Source organism: Dendrobates tinctorius, unplaced genomic scaffold (genome assembly GCF_039654945.1).
Source record: "Dendrobates tinctorius isolate UK_male_01 unplaced genomic scaffold, ASM3965494v1 ptg000011l, whole genome shotgun sequence".
NCBI classification, from domain to species: domain Eukaryota; kingdom Metazoa; phylum Chordata; class Amphibia; order Anura; family Dendrobatidae; genus Dendrobates; species Dendrobates tinctorius.
This window is the reverse complement of record NW_027361679.1, coordinates 25,239,377-25,262,827: the sequence shown is the minus strand read 5'-3', so window position 1 is coordinate 25,262,827 and position 23,451 is coordinate 25,239,377. Positions and strand designations below refer to the sequence as shown.

General features: G+C 41.2%; 1 protein-coding gene across 2 annotated transcripts in view; it reads left to right on the top strand.

Moving 5' to 3' along the window:
* The window catches only part of HERC3 (HECT and RLD domain containing E3 ubiquitin protein ligase 3), a 123,347-nt gene that overhangs the window by 77,098 nt on the left and 22,798 nt on the right, over positions 1 to 23,451 (top strand). For both annotated transcript variants that reach the window (XM_073590293.1, XM_073590300.1), the window contains exons 13-20: positions 4,178 to 4,367; positions 5,917 to 6,080; positions 6,572 to 6,685; positions 7,118 to 7,141; positions 8,608 to 8,697; positions 9,052 to 9,222; positions 16,150 to 16,293; positions 20,147 to 20,313. In XM_073590293.1, the coding sequence (XP_073446394.1) occupies positions 4,178 to 4,367; positions 5,917 to 6,080; positions 6,572 to 6,685; positions 7,118 to 7,141; positions 8,608 to 8,697; positions 9,052 to 9,222; positions 16,150 to 16,293; positions 20,147 to 20,313 (1,064 nt within the window). The remainder of the gene's footprint in view (positions 1 to 4,177; positions 4,368 to 5,916; positions 6,081 to 6,571; positions 6,686 to 7,117; positions 7,142 to 8,607; positions 8,698 to 9,051; positions 9,223 to 16,149; positions 16,294 to 20,146; positions 20,314 to 23,451) is intronic.

The following is a 23,451-nucleotide window of genomic DNA, read 5'->3' as shown; positions in this document are numbered from 1 at the left end:
CATCTCTTAGGTGGTGGCTCGATGTCGGAAATTTAGCCTCGGGGGTGCCCTGGGTGGTACAGATAACCCGCGTAATAACCACAGACGCTAGTCCTTGGGGTTCGGGGGCCCATATGAGGGACATAGTGGTACAGGGACAGTGGAACTCCGACGCTGAGATCTCATCTAACCAGAGGGAGCTGCTGGCGATTGAATTGGCCATTAAAAAACTCATTATGTATCTACAGGGCCATCATGTGAGGATACTTTCGGACAACCAGGTAGCGGTAGCCTATGTCAACCACCAAGGTGGAACCCGCTCCAACGCCCTGATGCGGATAACGGAACGTCTCCTTCAGATAGCAGAGAAAAATTTTCTATCTTTAACCGCGCTCCACATCAGAGGAAAAGACAACGTGAAGGCAGACTTTCTAAGCCGCAGGGCCCTAAGGCAGGGAGAATGGGCCTTAAACTCAGACATCTATAATCAGATTGTCCGCAAATGGGGTCGACCGGAGGTGGACCTCTTTGCCACCAAGGAAAACAGGAAGGAAAAAACTTTCTGTTCCCTAAATCCCAGGGAAAATCCACTGGCAGTGGACGCCCTCCTAATAAAATGGGACTTTTCGCTGGCTTACGCCTTTCCGCCTTTGAACCTTCTACCTCTGGTAGTGAGGAAGATCAGGGAAGACGGGGCAAGAGTCATATTGATTGCCCCCTTATGGCCCAGAAGGGCCTGGTTTGCATGGTTGAGGACCATGTCAGTAGGCGATCCTTGGGTACTGCCGAACCTTCCAGATCTCCTCTACCAGGGGCCAGTCAACCACCCACAAGTAGCGGGACTCCGTTTGATGGCATGGTGTTTGAGAGGACACTATTGAGGGGATAGAGGGTTCTCAGAAAATGTAATCAATACACTCCTAAAAAGTAGGAAACAAACCACCACAGGTATATATGCTAGAACTTGGAGGCGATTCCTGTCCACCTGTGAGTTTAATATCAGGGATGGAATACCTGTAAAACAGATCCTAGAATTCCTCCAGAGGGGTCTCGAGTTGGGCCTTTCCACTAGCACATTGAAAGTGCAAGTTTCAGCTTTAGGGGCCCTATTTGCATGCGACATTGCCGGTAACCATTGGGTAGCGAGATTCATTAAGGCAGTTACCAGATCAAGACCCATACTCAGAGATAGGTGTATGCCTTGGGACTTAAATTTAGTCCTGACAGCCATGACAGAGAAACTGTTTGAACCTCTGGATTCTGCTTCACTAAAGATGATATCACTTAAGACAGCCTTTTTGGTAGCAATAACATCTGCACGTAGAATAGGCGACATACAGGCACTTTCCAGATTACCTCCATACACAGAATTCTTACAGGATAGAGTAATCCTAAGGCCAACCCGGCATACCTTCCCAAGGTAGCATCTCATTTTCATAGGACAAAAGAGATAGTTCTGCCTTCCTTCCTCCCTAATCCAACCAATCCTAAAGAACAAAGACTTCAGACTCTAGATGTTAAGAGATGCCTACTTAAATATTTAGCAGCCACAGATCCTTGGAGGAAGGAGAACGCATTATTTTTATCCTTCCAAGGTCCCAGGAAAGGGTATAGAGTGTCAAAGCGCACGTTAGCAAGGTGGATTAGGGAGGCTATCTCTCTTGCCTACACAGCAGGTGGTGGTCCGGCTCCACAGAACCTGAGGGCGCATTCCACCCGTGCTATGGCATCATCCTGGGCAGAGAGATCGGGAGTATCAATTGACCAGATATGTAAGGCGGCCACCTGGTCATCTCCTTCTACCTTTTTTAACCACTATCGGTTAGACATGGGTGCCTCCTCAGATCTCACCTTCGGGCTAAGGGTGCTGCAGGCTGTAGTCCCTCCCTAATTTAGTTTACATCTCTGTAATTCTCTCGTGGTGCTGTCATGGGTGTTCGAATAAAGTATTAAGTTACGTACCGGTAACGGTATTTTTCGGAAGCCCATGACAGCACCCTTAGTTCCCTCCCTTGTTCACGTAGAAGGGTGCACCCCTTTAGAGGATTGTTTTTGCGAGTTCACCTTATGTGGGAGATGGTTTAAAGAATTGTTAATAGAATAGATAGGTTGTATACAGTCATATGTAAAAGTTTGGGCACCCCTATTAATGTTAACCTTTTTTCTTTATAAGAATTTTAGTTTTTGCAACAGCTATTTCAGTTTCATATATCTAATAACTGATGGACTCAGTTATATTTCTGGATCCAAATGAGGTTTATTGTACTAACAGAAAATGTGCAATCTGCATTTAAACAAAATTTGACCGGTGCAAAAGTATGGGCACCCTTATCATTTTCTTGATTTGAACACTCCTAACTACTTTTTACTGACTTCATGAAGCACTAAATTGGTTTTGTAACCTCATTGAGCTTTGAACTTCATAGCCAGGTGTATCAAATCATGAGAAAAGGTATTTAAGGTGGCCACTTGCAAGTAGTTCTCCTATTTGATTCTCCTATGAAGAGTGGCATCATGGGCTCCTCAAAACAACGCTCAAATGATCTGAAAACAAAGATTATTCAACATAGCTTTTCAGGGGAAGGATACAAAAAGTTGTCTCAGAGATTTAACCTGTCAGTTTCCACTGTGAGAATCATAGTAAGGAAATGGAAGAACACAGGTACAGTTCTTGTTAAGCCCAGAAGTGGCAGGCCAAGAAAAATATCAGAAAGGCAGAGAAGAAGAATGGTGAGAACAGTCAATGACAATCCACAGACCACCTCCAAAGACCTGCAGCATCATCTTGCTGCAGATGGTGTCACTGTGCATCGGTCAACAATACAGCGCACTTTGCACAAGGAGAAGCTATATGGGAGAGTGATGCGAAAGAAGCCGTTTCTGCAAGCACGCCACAAACAGAGTCGCCTGAGGTATGCAAAAGCACATTTGGACAAGCCAGTTACATTTTGGAAGAAGGTCCTGTGAACTGATGAAACAAAGATTGAGTTGTTTGGTCATACAAAAAGGCGTTATGCATGCGCTGCATTGTTGACCGATGCACAGTGACACCATCTTCAGCAAGATGATGCTGCAGGTCTTTGGAGGTGGTCTGTGGATTGTCCTTGACTGTTCTCACCATTCTTCTCTGCCTTTCTGATATTTTTCTTGACCTGCCACTTCTGGGCTTAACAAGAACTGTACCTGTGTTCTTCCATTTCCTTACTATGATTCTCACAGTGGAAACTGACAGGTTAAATCTCTGAGACAACTTTTTGTATCCTTCCCCTGAAAAGCTATGTTGAATAATCTTTGTTTTCAGATCATTTGGGAGTTGTTTTGAGGAGCCCATGATGCCACTCTTCATAGGAGAATCAAATAGGAGAACTACTTGCAAGTGGCCACTTTAAAAACCTTTTCTCATGATTTGATACACCTGGCTATGAAGTTCAAAGCTCAATGAGGTTACAAAACCAATTTAGTTCTTCAGGAAGTCAGTAAAAAGTAGTTAGGAGTGTTCAAATCAAGAAAATGATAAGGGCGCCCATACTTTTGCACCGGTCAAATTTTGTTTAAATGCAGATTGCACATTTTCTGTTAGTACAATAAACCTCATTTGAATCCAGAAATATAACTGAGTCCATCAGTTATTAGATATATGAAACTGAAATAGCTGTTGCAAAAACTAAAATTGTTATAAAGAAAAAAGGTTAACATTAATACGGGTGCCCAAACTTTTACATATGACTGTATATTGTGTATATGCGGTGTACTAACCATGGTAGCTTCTCAAGCTCTGTAATCCAACTGATGCGTGGGAGAGGTGCCGCCCTTTTTGTATCTGTAGGTTTCCTGTTCCTGAAGGGCGGATCCCCTCTCTCGTGGTGCTGTCATGGGCTTCCGAAAAATACCGTTACCGGTACGTAACTTAATACTTTCTATGCATTTTGCACTTTTTGTGCATATTGATGCATTTTTTATTCTATTTTACAAAACCATTTTGAGTAAAATTCCCTGGAACCAATAGTTTACACACACGACTCCTATTTGTTGACTTGAGTTTCTCAAGTTTTCCAGTCCTTCTGTCGTGAAGGAAAGTGCTAGAGACTGCGCTACTTCTGTCAAAATTGCTGAAAAGGGCCATTAAACTGCAACAAGGCTCATGAGAATTTCTGATAATCTTTCCTGTAATGTGACTAATCAGACTTTTGTTTGTCAGATTCTCAAGGGCTTTGAAAGTTTCCTGATACCTCAGTTGCCCAGCTCTCCACCAGATGTAGAAGCCATGCGAATTTATCTTATTCTCCCAGAATTCCCTCTGCTCCAGGACTCCAAGTACTACATAACTCTGACTCTCCCACTAGCCATGGCTATTCTACGGCTAGATACCAATCCAAGCAAAGTTCTGGGTACAATGGCATTTATTTCACATCTCTTAAAATACTGTATCTTGTTGTATCATCAAAAAAAGTAAATTGGGCTTAACCTCTTCAGGACTGCCGACAGTAAATATAAGTTAGCAAATGCTGAGCTTTGTGCAGCGCCGTCGTAAATTATGATGGGCTGACATGCAGAGATGGGAGTCCAAGATTCCAGTGCTAAACATGGCCTTGGACCGGTGTCATCATTGGGGCCTGATTGGCTCAGGTCCCGATAATGTTATCCCTGTATAACCAGCTGCGGATTCTGTTGCGGATCCGCAGCGGATTTGGCCCTGCGGGTCTGCAGCAGATTCTGCTGCGTTGTACAGTACCTTTATTTCCTATGGAAATAAAAAAACGCAGTGCACATACTGCGGATTTTTCCGCGTGTTACAATCCGCAGCATGTCAATTCTTTGTGCGCATTCCGCTGCGGTTTCCTACCTTCACCATTGTGAGGTGAGAAACCGCAGGGCAATACCACAGGCTAATCCGCAGATAAACCACAGGTCTTTTGACCTGCGGATTTTGTAAAATCCGCAGGGAGAAATCCGCAGCACAAAAAACTACATGGGCGCATAGCCTAACTGTTTTATCTTTTGGATGCCGCGATAACGGTACAAGGTTGTGAGGGAAGTGGGCTCCCTCTCTCATCCCATCAGCACCCCTTCAACACAATCATGGGGACCCGATGGTAGTCATAGCCACCTGAGGTCAAATAATGACCCTGGGATCTGCCAGCCATAGTGACCTGTTGAACCCAGCTAGAAATAGGGTCTAACAGGTGTTCTGCCAGTGTAAAACTAAACAGTCTAATGAATTGCAATACATGTGTATTGCAATAATACCAATGATCAAAGAAATAAAAGTTGAAATCCCCTACAAGACTAAGTAAAAAACTAATTTGTGTGTATATATATACAGACTGGAAAGAATCCCAAAGTGGTGAACATGTCGTCCACTAGCTATTCCAACCAAATTTGAGGTTCAAAAATCAAATGGCGCTCCTTCCCTTCTGATTCCTGCTGTGTGCACAAACAGGAGTTTCTAACCACATATCCCTGTACTCAGGAGAATTTGCACAATAAATTGCGTGGTCCATTTTTGCAAACTTATTGTAAAAATTATAATTGATGCTAAACTTTTAACGCCCTCCCCCCCCCCCCCCCTCAAAGAAGGTATTTAAAAAAAAAAAAAAAATCCTGCTGATGTAAATGTTTGGTATAAAAAATTAAAAGCTTAAACATTGCATATTTTTAATAAATTTGTCACATTTTTTAAATTATCATAGGTAAGCACAAATCGTACTTTGTTAGTAGTAAAACGAAGTGTCACAAAAAATAATTTTAGCAACACTGAGGTATGTGGATGCATACCAGAGGGGTAAACTGGTGGAACTGCATTATAAATCTAGGCCTATGTGATAGGTTTTCTAAATGAATATGATATTTGGTGTATTGTACATTGCCCTCTGTAAGGTAACAAGGGTGGATATGTATGTACATTTGTCTTGTATCAATACAATATTTTCTCTGCAGATAACTGGTGGTCTCAGATCTGCCCAAACTACTTCTTCAGATTAATAGACCTGTATAAAGGAGCCGTAGTCTATTTGCTGAATGGACGGAAGACTCTGCTGATCCCTGTGCTGTTTACAAGCTACATCACTGCTGCTCTCAGACTTCTGGAAAAGCTGCACAAGGTGATTATAATCCCTGTTGATTCACCAGCCCTTTAGATGCTGCCTAACAAGCCTGGCCAACCATATACAATCATGTCTACAGACCATTGCAGTAGTGTTCGCCGCTACACTCATTAGATGACTGTCCAGCAAACGATGCTTCAATCAATCGTTCGACTGACAGCTATCACAATCGGCCATCTCTCCCATACATAGGAATGCTTCTTAAGCCAAGCACCCCTGTGTTCTCAGAGAAAGCCAAGGACAGACATGTCTGCCGGAAGCTTATCTCCAGGAGAACAAAGTGATCGTCAGTCTGCAACATGACATGCTCGATCAGCTGTCGCCCCCTTACACACTTGAGTGTTGGCTGAACCTGTCAGTATCTGGATTCAACCAATGCTAACCTAGTGTGTAAAGGTGGGTTTACACCTCACAACCCTAAGAACACACCGACAACTTCTGCCAGCTTATGTTCAGCATGATTCATTACATGTCAGGACTTTCCCTAGGTAAATGTGAAGGCTCAGCATGTGGAACATGACAAATTTTACATTCCTGAGATTTCCAGCTTGGTGAACATACAAGAAGATTATTTCATGTGGTTTCTTAACCAGGCAGGACTGGTATGTATGATCACTTTTACCTTGGTTTTCTGAGTTCCGTTAGTTTCTGTACTCCTTTAAGGTTTTCGAGATCTCTGCTTGCTGTCTTCATAGAAAGCATTATTGTTTACTTCCAGTAGGTACAAATCTGTCCTAGTTGTGTGATGGACACACAGGATGCACGGTGCTAACCACATAGTACCAGCTTTGTCCAGGTACCGCCCCTACACCAAGGCGCTAATGCTACTACATGCCAGCGTCTAACCGACCCAATCATTGGTATCTGGCTCATTAACCCGCAAAGCTTGAGTTTAGTCCAACTTGATATCGGCTAAAGTGTCCCTAAGTCATTTTTTATCATTTGAAATCTAAATCTTCATTTCTTTTTTATAAAGAAAAAAAATAAATATTAAACGCAAATAACATAATTTTTTTTTTTTTTTTTCTTAATAGATAGTTGGTCCTACAATTATGCAGGTAATTTTTGCATTTTTATGTTTTTACATTTCTCTTTGGTGTATTTTCTTAAAAATTTTTTTGTTTTGTGTTGTGTTTTTTCCTGGACCCTCCTTCTTAATAAATTGTTATATTTCAAGTTTCACATGTAGCCATTTTCAATGTACTGATTTTCCAGATTTTATTAAGATTATCCTCGTAAGGGTTTGTTCTCAGTGCATGTTCTGTTTCTGCAAGGTTTAGGAAGAGTTCACTTGACCAAATTAAATATTGTCCGTTTTAACGTCCAGAAAAAGATAAACTGTCATTCGCCTTGTCATCTGTACGCACTGTGTGCGTACACTTTTAATGTCTGTATGCAATCCGCATGCCAACTGTGTCTATTTTTATGTCAGTGTCCCTTCTGTACACAAGTATGACATCTGTTTTTTAAATGACAGATTTGACAAATTATGAAGGTTAACTATTATTTCCAATCTTGATAATTGCAATTTAAAAAAAAAAAAAAAAAAAGTGTAAATATACACACACAGACCATTGATCCACATGTAAAAATGTTCATGTGATTTACCACCTTGACTTGTATTGGCCGATGTGCTGCCCATGAATTTTGCAATTGTTTTGTTGAACGCGATCTTATGATGGAGGTGAAGGGTCTCTTATGATCTGTGTTAATTTATCATGATTTATTCGACCATTCACTAGTTTATAATTTTTTTTTGTTTTTCTTGCTGGATAAACTATCGCAACACGCTGCACTAGTCTGAAACCTGACTGAGCTAAGTCACTTAAACCTAGGGCCCTAGTCAACAAAGCTTTTGCGGGGGCATGGCAACCTTCGCTCATCAAATTCATTCCGAGTGGCGGCGTTCATTGTACCACAAATCAAGCAGGAACTGGAGTAGGCGGGGCACACAGAGGCTGGACTTCCCAATACACCTGGTGCAACTTCATGCCTGCGTTGTGCTGCACCAAGATCATTATGGTGTGCCTACAAATCAGAAGAACTGCTGGAGATGCTGGAAGGTTTAAAATGCTTTGCAGGGTTCCATTTCAGTGACCATGGTAATCTGGTGTGGTTGGTGGACCAGGGTTGTGTGAACTTTGACACAAAAGACATAGAAATGTTTCAGCTCACCAAACATTCATCCAATTGAGGTCACTCCGGAGTAAGTAAGGTGCGGTGCACGGACACGTAGATCCTGGACATGGCACAACTTGACTGATCATTTCTTGTTGTTATTCCCAGCATAGAAAATTGGGAACATTCAATAACCATTCATTTTCTAGTGAATTCAGTCCCATACGCAGCCAGTCCTGTGTTGCAATAGAGTATTTCAGAGCCCCATTTTCAGGAGCCGCGAGGGTCCTGTACTCTTTAATGTTGGATTTTCCCCTCTTATCCTACAGTACAATGTGTTTAATATGATCCATGACATGGCTTTTTGTCTTTACTCCTCTTTTTTTTTTTTTCTCCTGTTTGTCAGGATTCGGTGACGATCTGCTCTTACCCATTTGTGTTTGATGCTCAAGCCAAAACCAAAATGTTACAGACTGATGCTCAGCTGCAGATGCAGGTACTGATGGGGCAATGTACTGTGCAGTGTAAGGTCCATGCTCATTTAACGCAGCCTCCTAATTTGATTACATGTGACAATCACTATATAACATTAGTTAGTTGACGACATATGATGGTTTTCTTTTCTTTGGTACATTGAATCTGCAATCACTCGGCTTTCATGTGCATAATAGAAAACTACACCAAACCTCTCTAATCTAGAGCAACTAATGAGATTCTACCACTTTTACGGGAACTAAATAGAGAATGTTGCTCCTAATTTGGTTGTCAGGAATCATTTTTGTACTTTCCCATTGCACTCGATAATCATAAATCTGCCAGGGTGCAAAATAGGTTTTTTTTCTGCTTCTAGATGGCAATGAATGGTGCTGACCTGCAAAATGTCTTCATGCTGCTGTCTCTGGAACCCATGCTGGCCAAAAATCCCTATCTGGTTCTGCATGTGCGAAGAACAAGCCTGGTGTCTGATGCCTTGAGGGAGCTCAGTATTCACTCTGACATAGATTTGAAAAAGCCTCTTAAGGTATGGAAAGCTGGAAGTGAGAATAACAAGAATTTACTTTATCTTTTTTTTTTTTCTTTTTTTTTATTAATCAGATGATTTTTATTCAACAAAAATAACAATTACAACTTACACCAAATAGCGTACAATTAGGCATTTAGAAAATTTAGTTTTTTTTCCCAAAATTGTTAAAGAATCAACCCCACTCCTGTAGAAAGCAATCGCATTATTCACCTCCCTGTGGGTACCCAAAAACAGACTTTGCAATACACACTAACACCATAATATGCAGCTGGAGTAGGAATCTCGCCCAGGAGTCTTTAAGCAACCACTAATATAGCTTTAATCTCCATATACCCCCTTTACATTAACCTCAACCATGATACCCAAATTTGTTCAAACTTTTTCTACTTTTTATCTCTCTAACCCCTTTTCGAGACATATTGTACTTCATGTTAGTGGTAAATTTTGGTCGACATGACTTGTATATTTATGAAAATATTAAAAATTTGACAAGAAATTAGAAAATGTTGCAATTTTCAAACTTTACATTTTTGTGCCCTTAAATCAGATGGTTATACCACACAGAATGATTAATAAATAACATTTCCCACATGTCTACTTTACATCAGCAGCGTTTGAAACATATTTTTTCTCTTCGCCACGACAGCACCCCACTCACTCAGTGGGTGCTGTCGTGGACTCTATAAGAGTATTACCGGTAAGTAATCCCTTTTATTCTGTTCGCCACGACAGCACCCACTGAGTAAGTAAGGTGCTGTCGTGGACTCTATAAAATAGTACTACCGGTAAGTAATCCGTTTTTTTTTTTCTACCTGTTCATTAAAAGTATGCATTAGACGTCACCTTTCAGATGCAGTTAGTCTCACTGCATTATCAACATCTGCGGCATCAAAACATTTTGCCAATTTCCATAAGGGCAGTGTTAAATATTTTAAATTCTGTGGAATTGGAGAAGTCTATAAGCCGCATAGGGGTGGGAAACATTAACGCAAACTGCTGAGCAGGGAATCCTATTGGATCTTTAGGTTAGACACATGCATCCCACATGGTGTCAATGCTAGACAATATTTAATCAAACATTATTGAGATTCCATGCTCCCCTATTGTTGCTTTATCCTTATGGTTGGGTCCTAGTTTTGTCCTTTATTTTTAATCTATGTCACAGTTTCATTTGCATGTATTTTTTTATTCCAATTTGTCACGTTTTTTAACTTTTGAGAATTATTATGTTCCAATTGGCATATGTTAATAATTTTTACCAGTCAGCTTTGTTGGACACACAATATAGTTGTGTCCCTCTTGCTTATTGGGTCAGATCGTGACTAAGATGCAAGTTGATATGTGTTGATCTGTCCTAACAGTGTGTTAGTGCCCAATATTGTGTTTTTCTATTTTAATAGCTTTTCAATAAGTTATTTTTTAGCCACCTCTGCTAATCGCAGTAACTTCTTCTTATTTTTTTTTTCGCTTGGAAGTTAGAAGGGTTCAAAGTAGACCAGAAATTTCTAAATTTTCAAAAAAAATTTTTAAAAAAACAAAACTTTTTTTAGGGACCACATCACATTTGAAGTGACTTTGAGGATACTATATGACAGAAAATACCCACAACTGACAATTCTAAAAGCTTCGCCCCTGAAAGTCCTCAAAAACATTTAAAAAGTTTATTAACCCTTCAGGTGCTTCAGAAGTTAATGCAGTGTTGACGGGAAAAATAAATATTTCACCAAAATTTTTCTGTAGCCCCAAATTTTTAAATTTCACAAGGGTAACAGGAGAAAATGGACCCCAAAATTTGTTGTGCAAACTACTGTTCGGGCACGCGGCAAGGCTCAGAAGGGAAGGAGCACAGTTTGACTTTTGGAACACAAAAATGGCTGAAATCCAGAGCAGACGCCATGTCACGTTTAGAGAGCCCCTGATGTGCATTAAACAGTAGAAACCTCCCACAAGTTACCCCATTTTGAAAACTAGACAATTCAAGGAATGTATCTAGAGATGTATGGTGAGTACCCTGAATATCCAGGTGGTTCACATAAGTTTATAAGGTAGAGCCGTGAAAATAAAAAATCTAATATTTCCCACAAAAATGTTTTATTTTCACAAAGGTAACAGGAGAAAATACACCACAAAACTTGTTGTGCAATTTCTCCTTAGGCTGGTTTCACATTAACGTCTTTTTGCGCAGCGCTTCGTGCGCGTCCATGCGCATGCGTACCTATGTTTAACATGGCGTGCGCATGGTCTTGCGTTTGCACGCGTTCGTAGGCATTTTTGTGCGCATGCGGTTTTTCAAGGTGTGCGCCTAGGCGCGCCAGACGCAACCTGTTGCATTTTTGGGTCTGCCGAAAGGCGTCAAAACGCTTACGCACAGAATGCGACAAAACGCATTAGTCTATGGGAACACAGGCGTGCGCTTGGACATGCGTTCGTCTGCGTTTTTGTAAAAATGTGTAGACACTGGTTTTAACCCTTAGAGAACAAATGCGCATAAACGCAAACGCATGCAAAAACGCATGATACTTTTTTTTGTGGATTGAGTTGAAGCTTTTATTGGGAATATTTTGGATAATGTTTGGGATCACATTTATCCAGCGCTCTACTCTGAGCAGTTACATTGGGGTTTCTATTCTGATTTTTTTGGGAGGAAGAATGAACAAAAAGTAGCAATTCAGGAATTCTTCTTTTTTTTTTTTTTTTTTTTTAAATGCCATTTTGCGTGTGGTAAAATTGATAAGGCAGTTTTATTCTTCGAGTCCATATGATCACATCAATGACATTTATTTTTTTCCTTTGTTTTGGTGCTTTTACGCAATAAAAAACTATTTATAGAAAAAAATATTTTAGATTGCTTATTCTGAGAGCTACAACTTTTTCATGTTTCCGCTGATGGAGCTGCATGACGGGTTGTTATTTTGCGGGACAAGATGACGTTTTTAGTGGTGCCATTTTATTTGTTAGTCTTTCTGATCATGTTTTATTACTTTCCAACGGTATGATGAAAAATCATAGTTTGTATAGAAGACCTTGGCGCACACACGTGAATGATTGCAAGTGAAAAGGGGGTGTTTTAATAAGATGCAGTACATACAGTAAACGTTTCGATCACAACGACCTTCGTCAATGTACTGAAAATAAAAATTACAAAATTTCAAATAAATCAAAATATATACAATATAGATAATCTTGGGTACAAGTATATGCAAAAATTGAAATTATGCCGTATACCAATAACAGCTTATAGTAAAAAATTGTAATACAAGATTTGATGATCACAGACACCCTGAAAGACTCAAAATAATATGTACGCACGTACCTATATAGTGTACTGACTGCACTTGTATATAGGGCAACCTGTTCTATAAAGAGAAGATATTAATAATAATAATCTTTATTTTTATATAGCGCTAACATATTCCGCAGCGCTTTACAGTTTTGCACACATTTTCATCACTGTCCCCGATGGGGCTCACAATCTAAATTCCCTATCAGTATGTCTTTGGAGTGTGGGAGGAAACCGGAGAGCCCGGAGGAAACCCACGCAAACACGGGGAGAACATACAAACTCCTTGCAGATGTTGTCCTAGGTGGGATTCGAACCCAGAGGTACTAAAGTGACCTATTTGCTCCATGCTGCTGGTCCAAAAGTGTGTGACAGCAATAAGGTATCTTACCGGTGGTGATAGCGTGGAACAATAACTAGCCTGGACGCGGTTTCCACCGCTTGTCTCCCGTGGTGTGAGGGGTGCGCAGGACCATGTTATATACATGGTGATAATCACCGCTAACCGGAAGTTCTAAGGCGGAAGTGCCTTAGCGTGCGGTCCAGCAGTACTCTCCAGTGTGTTCCCCAGACAGGAAGGACGTGGACAGGGGGCGTGCTCAATATCCGTCAATCATGGATTACCAACGCAGGCTCTGCTATGTTTAGCGTGCTGCTGATGTATCAGGATGTGACTTAGTGCAGCGGTACAAAGGCTCTCTATCATTGTGCTGATCAAGTGGGAAGGTGATCATTGTGATTCCATGTTTTACTGAGAATAAGTTCAATTCCGGGGATTCTGTAATGAAGATTAATAATAGTATAATGTACATTACAACTGTGTCACAATCTCATTGCATACCGAGAATAAAATAAAATAAACATCACAATAAACAGCCATTTAATGAGAATGATATCTATGATGATGAAAAGGATTGCACGTCCTACTCCTTATTTAACCGCTTAGGTGCTAGTGTATTTACCTCATGAATCCAAAACGCCTCTCTTTTAAGTAACAAAATGCGGTTGCCTCCCCTGCGTGGTGCACGGACCTGCTCTATTATTTGGAATTTTAACTGAGCAATGTTGTGGCCTGCTGTGATAAAATGGAATAAGGAGAAGTAAGTTTTTACACCTGATTGTGGATTTGTGTTTAGAAATCCGGTCCCTGATGGGCTGTGTGGTTTCTCCTACATAGAGTAGCCCACAGGGACATTTAATCAGATATACCACAAAAGACGTGCTACATGTATAAAAGTCCTTAATATTATATATTTTGCCAGTGTAAGGATGAAGGAATTGGTTGCCTTTGAGTACATTATTGCACTGTGTGCACTGTAGGCAAGGAAAGGTACCAAATTTTGGATTCATGAGGAAGCGCTGTTTTTTAGGGGGTTGTGATGAGCCAATATCTGCTCTTATTAGATGGTCACGTATATTGCGTGGGCGCCTAAAACAGGGTAGGAAAGGTTCTTTAAATTCCTTGATGTTCGGATGTGCCGTGCTGAGAAGGTGCCAATGTCTACGTATGCTGGTATGGAGGCGGTATGCCAGGGGGTGGTAATCGTGAACAAAGGGGATACGATGGTTCATATTTGATTTAAGTGGGGTGGTGGAGGGGACCATAGATTTTTTTTGGGTATCCTCTTTCTACAAATTTTTGGCGCATCTCCTCCATACGTTGTTCTCGAATTTTTTGATTGGACACTATTCTTTCAACCCTTTTCATTTGAGATTTAGGTATGGCGTCTTTCATTTTAGTAGGATGGAAGCTCTCATAGTGGAGCAGACTGTTTCGATCTGTGGGTTTGACATAAATATCAGTTGAAAGACTGCCAGTTTCATCTTTGATGACAAGGGTATCCAGGAAATTGATCTCTCGGTGACTATATGACATCGTAAAATCCAGACCAGGCCAGGAGGAACGTAGGCGAGAAAAACAGTTTAATGTGTCTAAATTGCCCCCCCAAATGCAGAATGTCATCGATATACCTTTTCCACATCACAACATGTGTGCGGAAAAGGTCATCCATGTAGATTACGTCTTCCTCATAATGTGCCACATAGCAGTTGGCATACGGGGGCGCTGTATTTGAGCCCATAGCTGTGCCTTTAATTTGTAAATAAAAAGTGTCCTCGAATAAAAAATAGTTTTTTGTGAGGAGGACAGAAAGTAGGTCACAGCACCTGTTCTGGGTAAAATTGTGACAATTCCAATAATCTACGTACTGATCTTAGACCTTCCGTGTGTGGTATTGACGTGTACAGGTCTTTGATATCAAAAGTGACCAATAGGGCTTCATTAGGGATCTGGCCTAAATTATGTATTTGGTCAAGAAATGCTCCCGTATCCAGTATAAAAGAAGTTGTTCGTCTTATGTACCCAAGATTATCTATATTGTATATACTTTGTTTGATTTATTTGAAATTTTGTAATTTTTATTTTCAGTACATTGATGAAGGTCGTTGTGACCGAAACGTTTACTGTATGTACTGCATCTTATTAAAACACCCCCTTTTCACTTGCAATCATTCACGTGTGTGTGCCAAGTTCTTCTATACTAGCATACGGATTGGGATCCTACTTGTGCACCACCATTTTGAAGTTGTGCCAAAACGTCCTTATATATTACAGAAAAATCATAGTTTGACATATATATATATATATATATATATATATATATATATATATATATATATACACATATATATATATATATATATATATACACATATATATATATGTTTAATTAGATTGAGTCATTCCGGATTCTGCAATACCAAATGTGTGTACCGTACTTTTTTTTTTTTTGTTGATTTTGTATTTCTTACATAAGTGTATTTATTGGTATAACATATATGTTTTTGATTATTTTTTTTTTTTTTTTTTCCCCTCTATGGGACTCTCACTTTTTTTACCTTTGATTTTAGGTGCACTGCATTGCAATGCTTTATACCTGTCACTGCTGCACCGATACAAGCCACTCAGACTATGCGGTCTAAGATGCTTTCCGTAACTTGGTGACTCGGGGGTCGACCTCAAGTCACCATGCCAACGATCAAGTCCCCACGATGATGTTGCTAGGGCGTCGGTCTGAAAGGAGCTCCGTCCCTCTCTCTACCTCCTAAATGTGGCGATCGCTTTCGATCGCATTTAGGGGGTTAAACAGCCAGGGGTGGTGGTGGCACCATACTTGGCTGTCACAGCAGGAACTCTTGCAAGATCATGCTGTGATTTGGTCAGTCAGATTGACTGACTGACTGACTGACAACAGCCCTCGAAGTGGGACCTATTTCATGGGTCCAGCTCCTCTTCCCTTGCCACTCAGCTCTGAGCGATGGCTGTCATTACTGAACTATCATTAAATGTTTACACGCAGTGACAGTTTAAATGTATGATGGGCATAGCACATCATGATGTCCATCAATGGTCTTTAAGGAGTTAATATTCAGTATTCCATTTTACTTTCATCAGGCATTATGATTTTTTTTGTTCTGTTCTGAATGATTTAACCCCTTCCATGATATACCATATTTTCTTCGCTGGCCCCCAATGAAACGCTTTTTTTCTATTCCTGTTTTATTTACCTGAGGCTGTTCTGAGAGTCATTATTCAAGCATTTTTTTATTTTCTGAAGTGGAATTAATGGCATCATTTATTCCAGGTGATATTTGATGGGGAGGAGGCTGAGGATAATGGTGGAGTCACTAAAGAATTTTTTCTCCTGCTTCTTAAAGAACTTCTGAACCCGATCTACGGAATGTTCACAGTCTATCCCGATTCCAACCTGATCTGGTTCTCTGATATAGTAAGTGCCAGCACATGTTACATCTGATCCACTGTCCTATCTAAAGAAAATCCCAGAAAATGTTTGCAATTGCACACGTTTTGTTATACACATGTCAATTTCCTTTGGGTGTATTGCAACAACACAAAAAAAAGAGAAAAGATGGCAAATTGGACATAATTTCATACACAACCCCAAAATTGGTTCGAACAACATTGTTGGCACCCTCAACTTAATATTTGACAGTAATTTTAACATCTATCTATAGGTGTTCAATAGGATTTAGATCTGGACTTATTGCTGGCCATTTCAGAAATCTCCAGCGCTCTGATTGCATCTATTTCCGAGTCCTTCTTGAAGTATGTTTGGGTTCATTGTCCTGCTGGAACAACCATGTCCTAGCACACAAACCCAGCTTTCTGACAATAAGCCCCACATTGCGATCCAAAATCCTTTAGTAATCTTCAGATTACATGATGCCTTGCACAAAATCAAGCCCTCCAGTGCCAGAGGCAGCAAAACAACCCCAAAACATCTTTGAACCTCCACCATATTTGATTGTAGGTACTGTAATTCTTTGTAGGCCTCATTCCATTTTCGGTAAACAGTAGAATGATGTGCTTTAGTGATGAGCAAGCACTAAAATGCTCAGGTACTTGTTACCTGAAATCGTAATGCTTTGGTGCTCAACCCAAGTAACGAGTATAATAGAAGTCACTGGGAAGCTCAAGCATTTTTCTGGAGGGAGTGTAAATATTGCTAAAAACTTTAGAAACAGCGCTGAAATGGCATGGGAACAGCATGGGGAAGACCCCTGGGAGCATCTCTGAATCCCAGGTTGCTGCAGTGTTTTTGCTGTGTCTGTGCACATTTGCATTGCTTTCAATGGTAAAAAAAATATTCCACAGGAAATGTAATTAAATCATTTTAATACCTTCTCTGGCTATGTGGTGTGCGAGACATGATCAGACACATTGAAAGTCTTTTTTTTTTTTTTTTTCTCAGGGCCATCAGCTGGCTATCACTGTTTGTAGAGAGCCATCAGGCAGCCCTTTCTATTGTTACAGGGCCAGCAGGTGTGATGTGGACAGATGAGACCAACAGAGTTTTTTGGTAAAGCACATAATTCTACTGCTTACTGTAAATGGAATGAGGCCTACAAATATAAGAACACAGTAGTCATTGTCATATGTTGGAGGTTCAGAGATAATTTGGGGTTGTTTTTCTGACTCTGGCCCTGGGTGCCTTGAAATGTGATGAGATTCTCAAAGGATTTTGAGTCATAATGTAGTGACTGGAGTCAGAAAGTTGGGTTTGCATCGTAGTAGGTCCAGCAGGACAGTGACCTCAAACATACTTCAAGAAGCACCCAGAAATAGATAGAAACAAAGCACTGGAGAGTTAAGAAGTGGAAATTCCAACTCAAGTACCATAAAGTCTCCCACCTCTTACATACAGATGCTAGAGAGAAACTGTGAATGGACACATTAAATCATTTAATTTTGCCTACTTAGATGAATTTTAGTGTACAGAATACCATAAAAAGCATAAATCGGTCAATGAGTTCATTGAAAAAAAACAGCAGCAAGGCTTACAAGTTATTAGGCAATAATTCCTGACTACATGCATGCCATATGCTAGTCCTACTGCCATACTTCACTGTAAATGAATTGCAGATAAGAGTGGTATTATTGTAGAATATAGAACCTGCCCTGAAAAGATTTTTTTTTTTTTTTTGGACATGCCAGCAATGAAGTCTGGAGGAACGCAAGTAATACTGACAGCTTGGATGAATTTCAGAGTACAGATTACTGTAAAAAACATGAATCGGTCAATGATTAAATAACCTGTAACAGGGCTTACAATTTATAAGGCAATAATCCTTGACTAGATGCCTGTCATTCGCCATCCCTATTGCAACAGCTCACTGTAGACAAATTGCAGATAAGGCTACTTGCACACTTGCGTTATCAGTCACAGCGCTCGGCTGCCGCTAAGCTCCGCTTCCCGGCCGCGCCCCCTCCGGCCAGCTCCTCTTATGGTCGCATGAAGCTGCATGCGATCAGCGTACCCTATATTTAGCTTGAGTAAGCTGGCCGTGCGCTGGTATGGTTTTGCCGGTGCATGCGCCTTTTTTGCGCTGCGCCGATGTGCGCCAAAAGCTCACTCATCACTAATGTACTAAGCTCTCTTAGTCTCATCTGTCCACAAGACTCTTTAAAAGAAGAATTTTGGCTTACATATGTACATTTTGGCAAACTGTAGTCTAGTTTTTTAATGCCTCTGTGTCAGCAGTGAGGTTCTCCTCGGTTTCCTGCCATAGCGTTTAATTTCATTTAAATGTCGTCGTCGGATAATTTGCACTGACAACTGATGCACCCTGAGCCTGCAGGACAGCTTGCATTTCTTTGAGAATTGATTGGGGCCGCTTATCTACCATCCGGACTATGCTGCGTTGCAACCTTTCTATGTAATCCATGTCCAGTGACATTTCCTACAGTACCTTGGGTTGTAAAGTTCTTGATTGTTGCACATTATGGACAAAGGAACATAAATATATCTAGAGGTGAACTTGTAACCTTAAGATTGTAGGTATTTTTCAACAATTTTTGTTCTCAAGTCCTCAAACGGTTCTCTTCTCCTCTTTCTGTTCTCCAAGTGTGGCACATACAGACACACAATGCAAAGACTGAGTCAACTTCTCCCCTTCTTTTATCTGGTTTTAGGTGTGCTTTTCATATTGCCTACACCTGTTACTTACCACAGGTGAGTTTGAAAGAGCATCGCATGTTTGAAACCATGTTGTTTATCCTCAACTTTGGACTGCTCATGGTTTGTTTGTTTTTTTGTTTTTTTTTGTGAAATTGTGCAATTTGCTCTTTTTTTTCTGTTCTCTTTTTTTTGTTTTTTGTTCCAATATACACAAAGGAAATAAACGTGTACATAAAAATGTAAATGCAATAATTTTCTGGGAGAAATACCTCATTTTTTGGAACAGTTTGAAGGGGCATATATATATATATATATATATATATATATATATATATATATATATATATATATATATATATATATATATATATACTACCAAAATTATACAATTGGTGCAGAACCTATTCCGCAGTGTCCAAACAACCGAGTTAATAAATCAAGAGAAATAGGCAGCACTCCAAATTAAATGTGAAAAAAGTGGATACCTTACTGATCATCAGGTGGCGATGTTTCAACGGTGACCCGTCTTTGATAAAGACGGGTCACCATTGAAACGTCGCCACGTGAGGATCAGTAAAGTATCCACTTTTTTCATATTCAATTTGAAGTGCTGCCTGTTTTTCTTGAATGAATATATATATATATATATATATTATAATATATTACAATATATTACAACCACTTACAGTGACACATGTAAACGTCGTTTGAACACTTCTGGTCAACACAATAAAAGTCCTCATATGTCAGTGTTGATGGAAAAATGAAAGTTATGGCTCTTGTAAGACGGGAAGGCAAACAAGAAAACACAATATGGAAAATTAGCCATGGTTAGATGAGTTTTACACCTTTGCTGTGATTCCTGGAGAATATATCAAAGAAATAATTTTCGGATTAACCGTGCGCTGCTAGACAAAACGACTCCTTTCCAGATTGTGTACTTGTATACTTTTATTTTCCCAACGCGTTTCGAAGTTTCAAACTTCTTCCTCAGGGGATGATATGCACAAGAAATAAGAACATTTGTGACCCTCTGTTACTGTGGTAGCAGGTGACCCAACCAGATGGTTCATTAAGAACATGCCTGTAAAGTTGTATATGAAATTACAATGTTATGGAATGCAGCTTTGTGGGTATTTCCTAATACTTGTATGTTCCTCAGTGTTTTGTAGAGCACAACTGGTTCCATCTGATTGGAATCATGTGTGGTTTAGCCATCTATAACTTCACAGTGGTGGACCTCCACTTTCCTTTGGTGCTATATAAGAAGCTTCTTAATGTGCCAGCCACTTTGGAAGATCTGAAGGATCTCTCGCCCACGGAAGGAAGGTTGGTTCATGAAATCTGTATGCATTGATCAATTTCTGATATTAATCATTGGGATCCAACTATTAACTGTTAGAGGATCTGTCACCAGGTCAAAAAGTGTCTGCTCTTGCGTTGGTCTCACTGCTCACCTAAGTAATTTGTTTTTGGGTTTTTATATTCTATTTTTTATTCGCCATACGGTTCCAGAGAGAGGGGCCTTTTTGTTCAATGCTAATTTTTACATTCTCCACAAGCGAACGTGGTTCACTTGACTCTCTCTAAGGCCATCTTTAAGCTCTTCTGTGAGCAACGTCCCCTTGGTAAAGACTTTATATTGGATAATAAAAAGGTAAATCTCAAATAGATTTGTGTATTTAAAAAAAAAAAAAAGAGAGAATAAATCTGCCATAATCTATAGAGCAGAGGAAACGAGAACAAATAGTTGCCACTTTTGACGCATGCGTTTTCCGCAGTTTCCTGCAGGCGGATACTTGCCTGCGTTATACTTCTCACAGTCATGTGATAAGGTGTTCCAGTAAAGTGACGGGCATAATGCTGCAATAATGCTGCCGTATCTTGCGCAACCAATAAAAAACTACAGCGCAGGCGGGTACAGTCTGGCCTGCAAGTTGCTGCAAATAACAAGGAGGGTGCAGCTCTTGCCTCATAAAACAGCTGAGAAGGTGCCGATAGTCAGACGCACACTGATCTGATAATGATGGCTCGTCCTTCAGACAACCCAACTATGTTTAAAGGTTGGACTAAAGGTACTGTCACACTTAGCGATGCACCAGCGATCCCGACCATCGATATGACGCTGTCAGGATCGCTGGTGCATCGCTAAGTGTTTGCTAGTGAGCTGCCACACAGGCAGATCTCACCAGCGACATCGCTGGGGACGGGGGTCGCTACTTACCTGTCACACTAGGCGATCCTGACGTCCTCCCGCCCGGCTCCACGCTCGTCTCTCCACAGGAAGCGCCGCAGGAAGCTGACGACGAGAAACAGTCCACTACGTTCTCGCGCGATCAGCGATAAGCAGCGGGGGAGCGGGTCATAGGTAAGTATCAGACACCGCGATATCGCTAGCAATATCGCTATAACGTCACAAGTTATAGCGATATTGCTAGCAATATCGCCTAGTGTGACAAGCCCTTAACACTTTTTATAGTCTAAGCATAGTATCAGACTGATTCAGTTCAGTCCCTTGGTTTGCATCACGGAGGTCTTACGTTCCAAAATCAGATTACAATCTCAGGACCACTCAGCAGTGTGGCTGCACCGGAGGTGGAGGGGAGCCCCTGCAGGGCGGCTAATAATGAGGGCAATCTGGCCTGTTTATCCAGCCCAGAAGCTCCGGGGCACCTTGGCCAGATTGCCCGCAGGTGCGACCGGCAGGGAGAGATCCCTGTAGCTCTGCTGCCTGCAAGAGAACATGGCAGTGGAGCGATTCGTCCTGCTTCCTAGCCGGCCCTCTCTTCCTATCTCGCGCAGCAGTCAGCAGCGCGGCTGGATGACAGTGAGAGGAAGCTTCCGTCGACTATGATGCTACGGCTGCAGGAGAGTGTGCGGAGAGGTGGTGGTGTGTGTTGTGTGTGGTGTGAGTGCGAAGTGCTGTGGGGGAACATGCAGAGAGGTGAATGGTGCTGTGTGTGTGTAGGTGGAGGAGAGGGCAATGGTGGGGATGGTGGGGGAGGAGAAAATGATGGAGGTGGTGGAATGGGCAATGATGTTGGTAGTCAAAAGGTCAATAATGGGGGTGATGGGGAGGAGGAAATGATGGAGGCGGTGGTAAGGACAATGATGGTGGTGGTGGAGGAGGAAATGATGGTGGCAGTGGAAAGGACAATGATGGAGGTGGTGGGGCAGAAGGCAATGATGGGGGGTGATGGAGAGGGCGATGATGGGGGTGGTGGGGGAGAAAGCAATGATGGAGGTGGTGGGGAAAAGGCAATGATGGTGGTTGTGGAAAGGACAATGATGATCGTGGTGGAAAGGGCAATAATGGGGGTGGTGGGGGAGGAGGAAATGATGTAGGTGGTGGATTGGCCAATGGTTGGGTAAAAGGCAATGATGGTTGTAGTGGAAAGGACAATGATGGAGGTGATGAGGAGGAAATGATGTAGGTGGTGGATTGGGCAATGATGGGGGTGGTGGTGGATTGGGCAATGATGGGGGGGTGGTGGGAGAAAAGGCAATGATGGGGTGGTAGGGGAGAAGCAGGGCTGTGGAGTCGGTAAGGCAAACCTGCGACTCCGACTCCCCAATTTCCCTAACACTGACTCTGACTCCACGACTCCGACTCCCACATATATTGCTTATATTTAAGTGGAAAATGTATTGTAGTACAAGGTGAACATCAGACATTTAATCATTTCTATGATCCAATAATCAAGATATTTAGATAGAACATAATATCTATTTATTGGAATACAACTTTAGAACACAAAAAACTGTAATAAATTGTAAATATATAATACACTGTGTACATGTATATGGTACAGACCAAAGTTTGGACACACCTTCTCATTCAAAGAGTTTTCTTTATTTTCATGACTATGAAAATTGGAGATTCATTCTGAAGGCATCAAAACAATGAATTAACACATGTGGAATTATATAATTAAAGTGTGAAACAACTGAAAATATGTCTTATATTCTAGATTCTTCAAAGTAGCCACCTTTTGCTTTGATTACTGCTTTGCACACTCTTGGCATTCTCTTGATGAGCTTCAAGTGGTAGTCACCAGAAATAGTCTTCCAACAGTCTTGAAGGAGTTCCCAGAGATGCTTAGCACTTGTTGGCCCTTTTGCCTTCACTCTGCGGTCCAGCTCACCCCAAACCATCTCGATTGGGTTCAGGTCTGGTGACTGTGGAGGCCAGGTCATCTGGCGTAGCACCCCATCACTCTCCTTCTTGGTCAAATAGCCCTTACACAGCCTGGAAGTGTGTTTGAGGCCATTGTCCTGTTGAAAAATAAATGATGGTCCAACTAAACACAAACCGGATGGAATAGCATGCCGCTGCAAGATGCTGTGGTAGCCATGCTGGTTCAGTATGCCTTCAATTTTTAATAAATCCCCAACAGTGTCACCAGCAAAGCACCCCCACACCATCACACCTCCTCTTCCATGCTTCATGGTGGGAACCAGGCATGT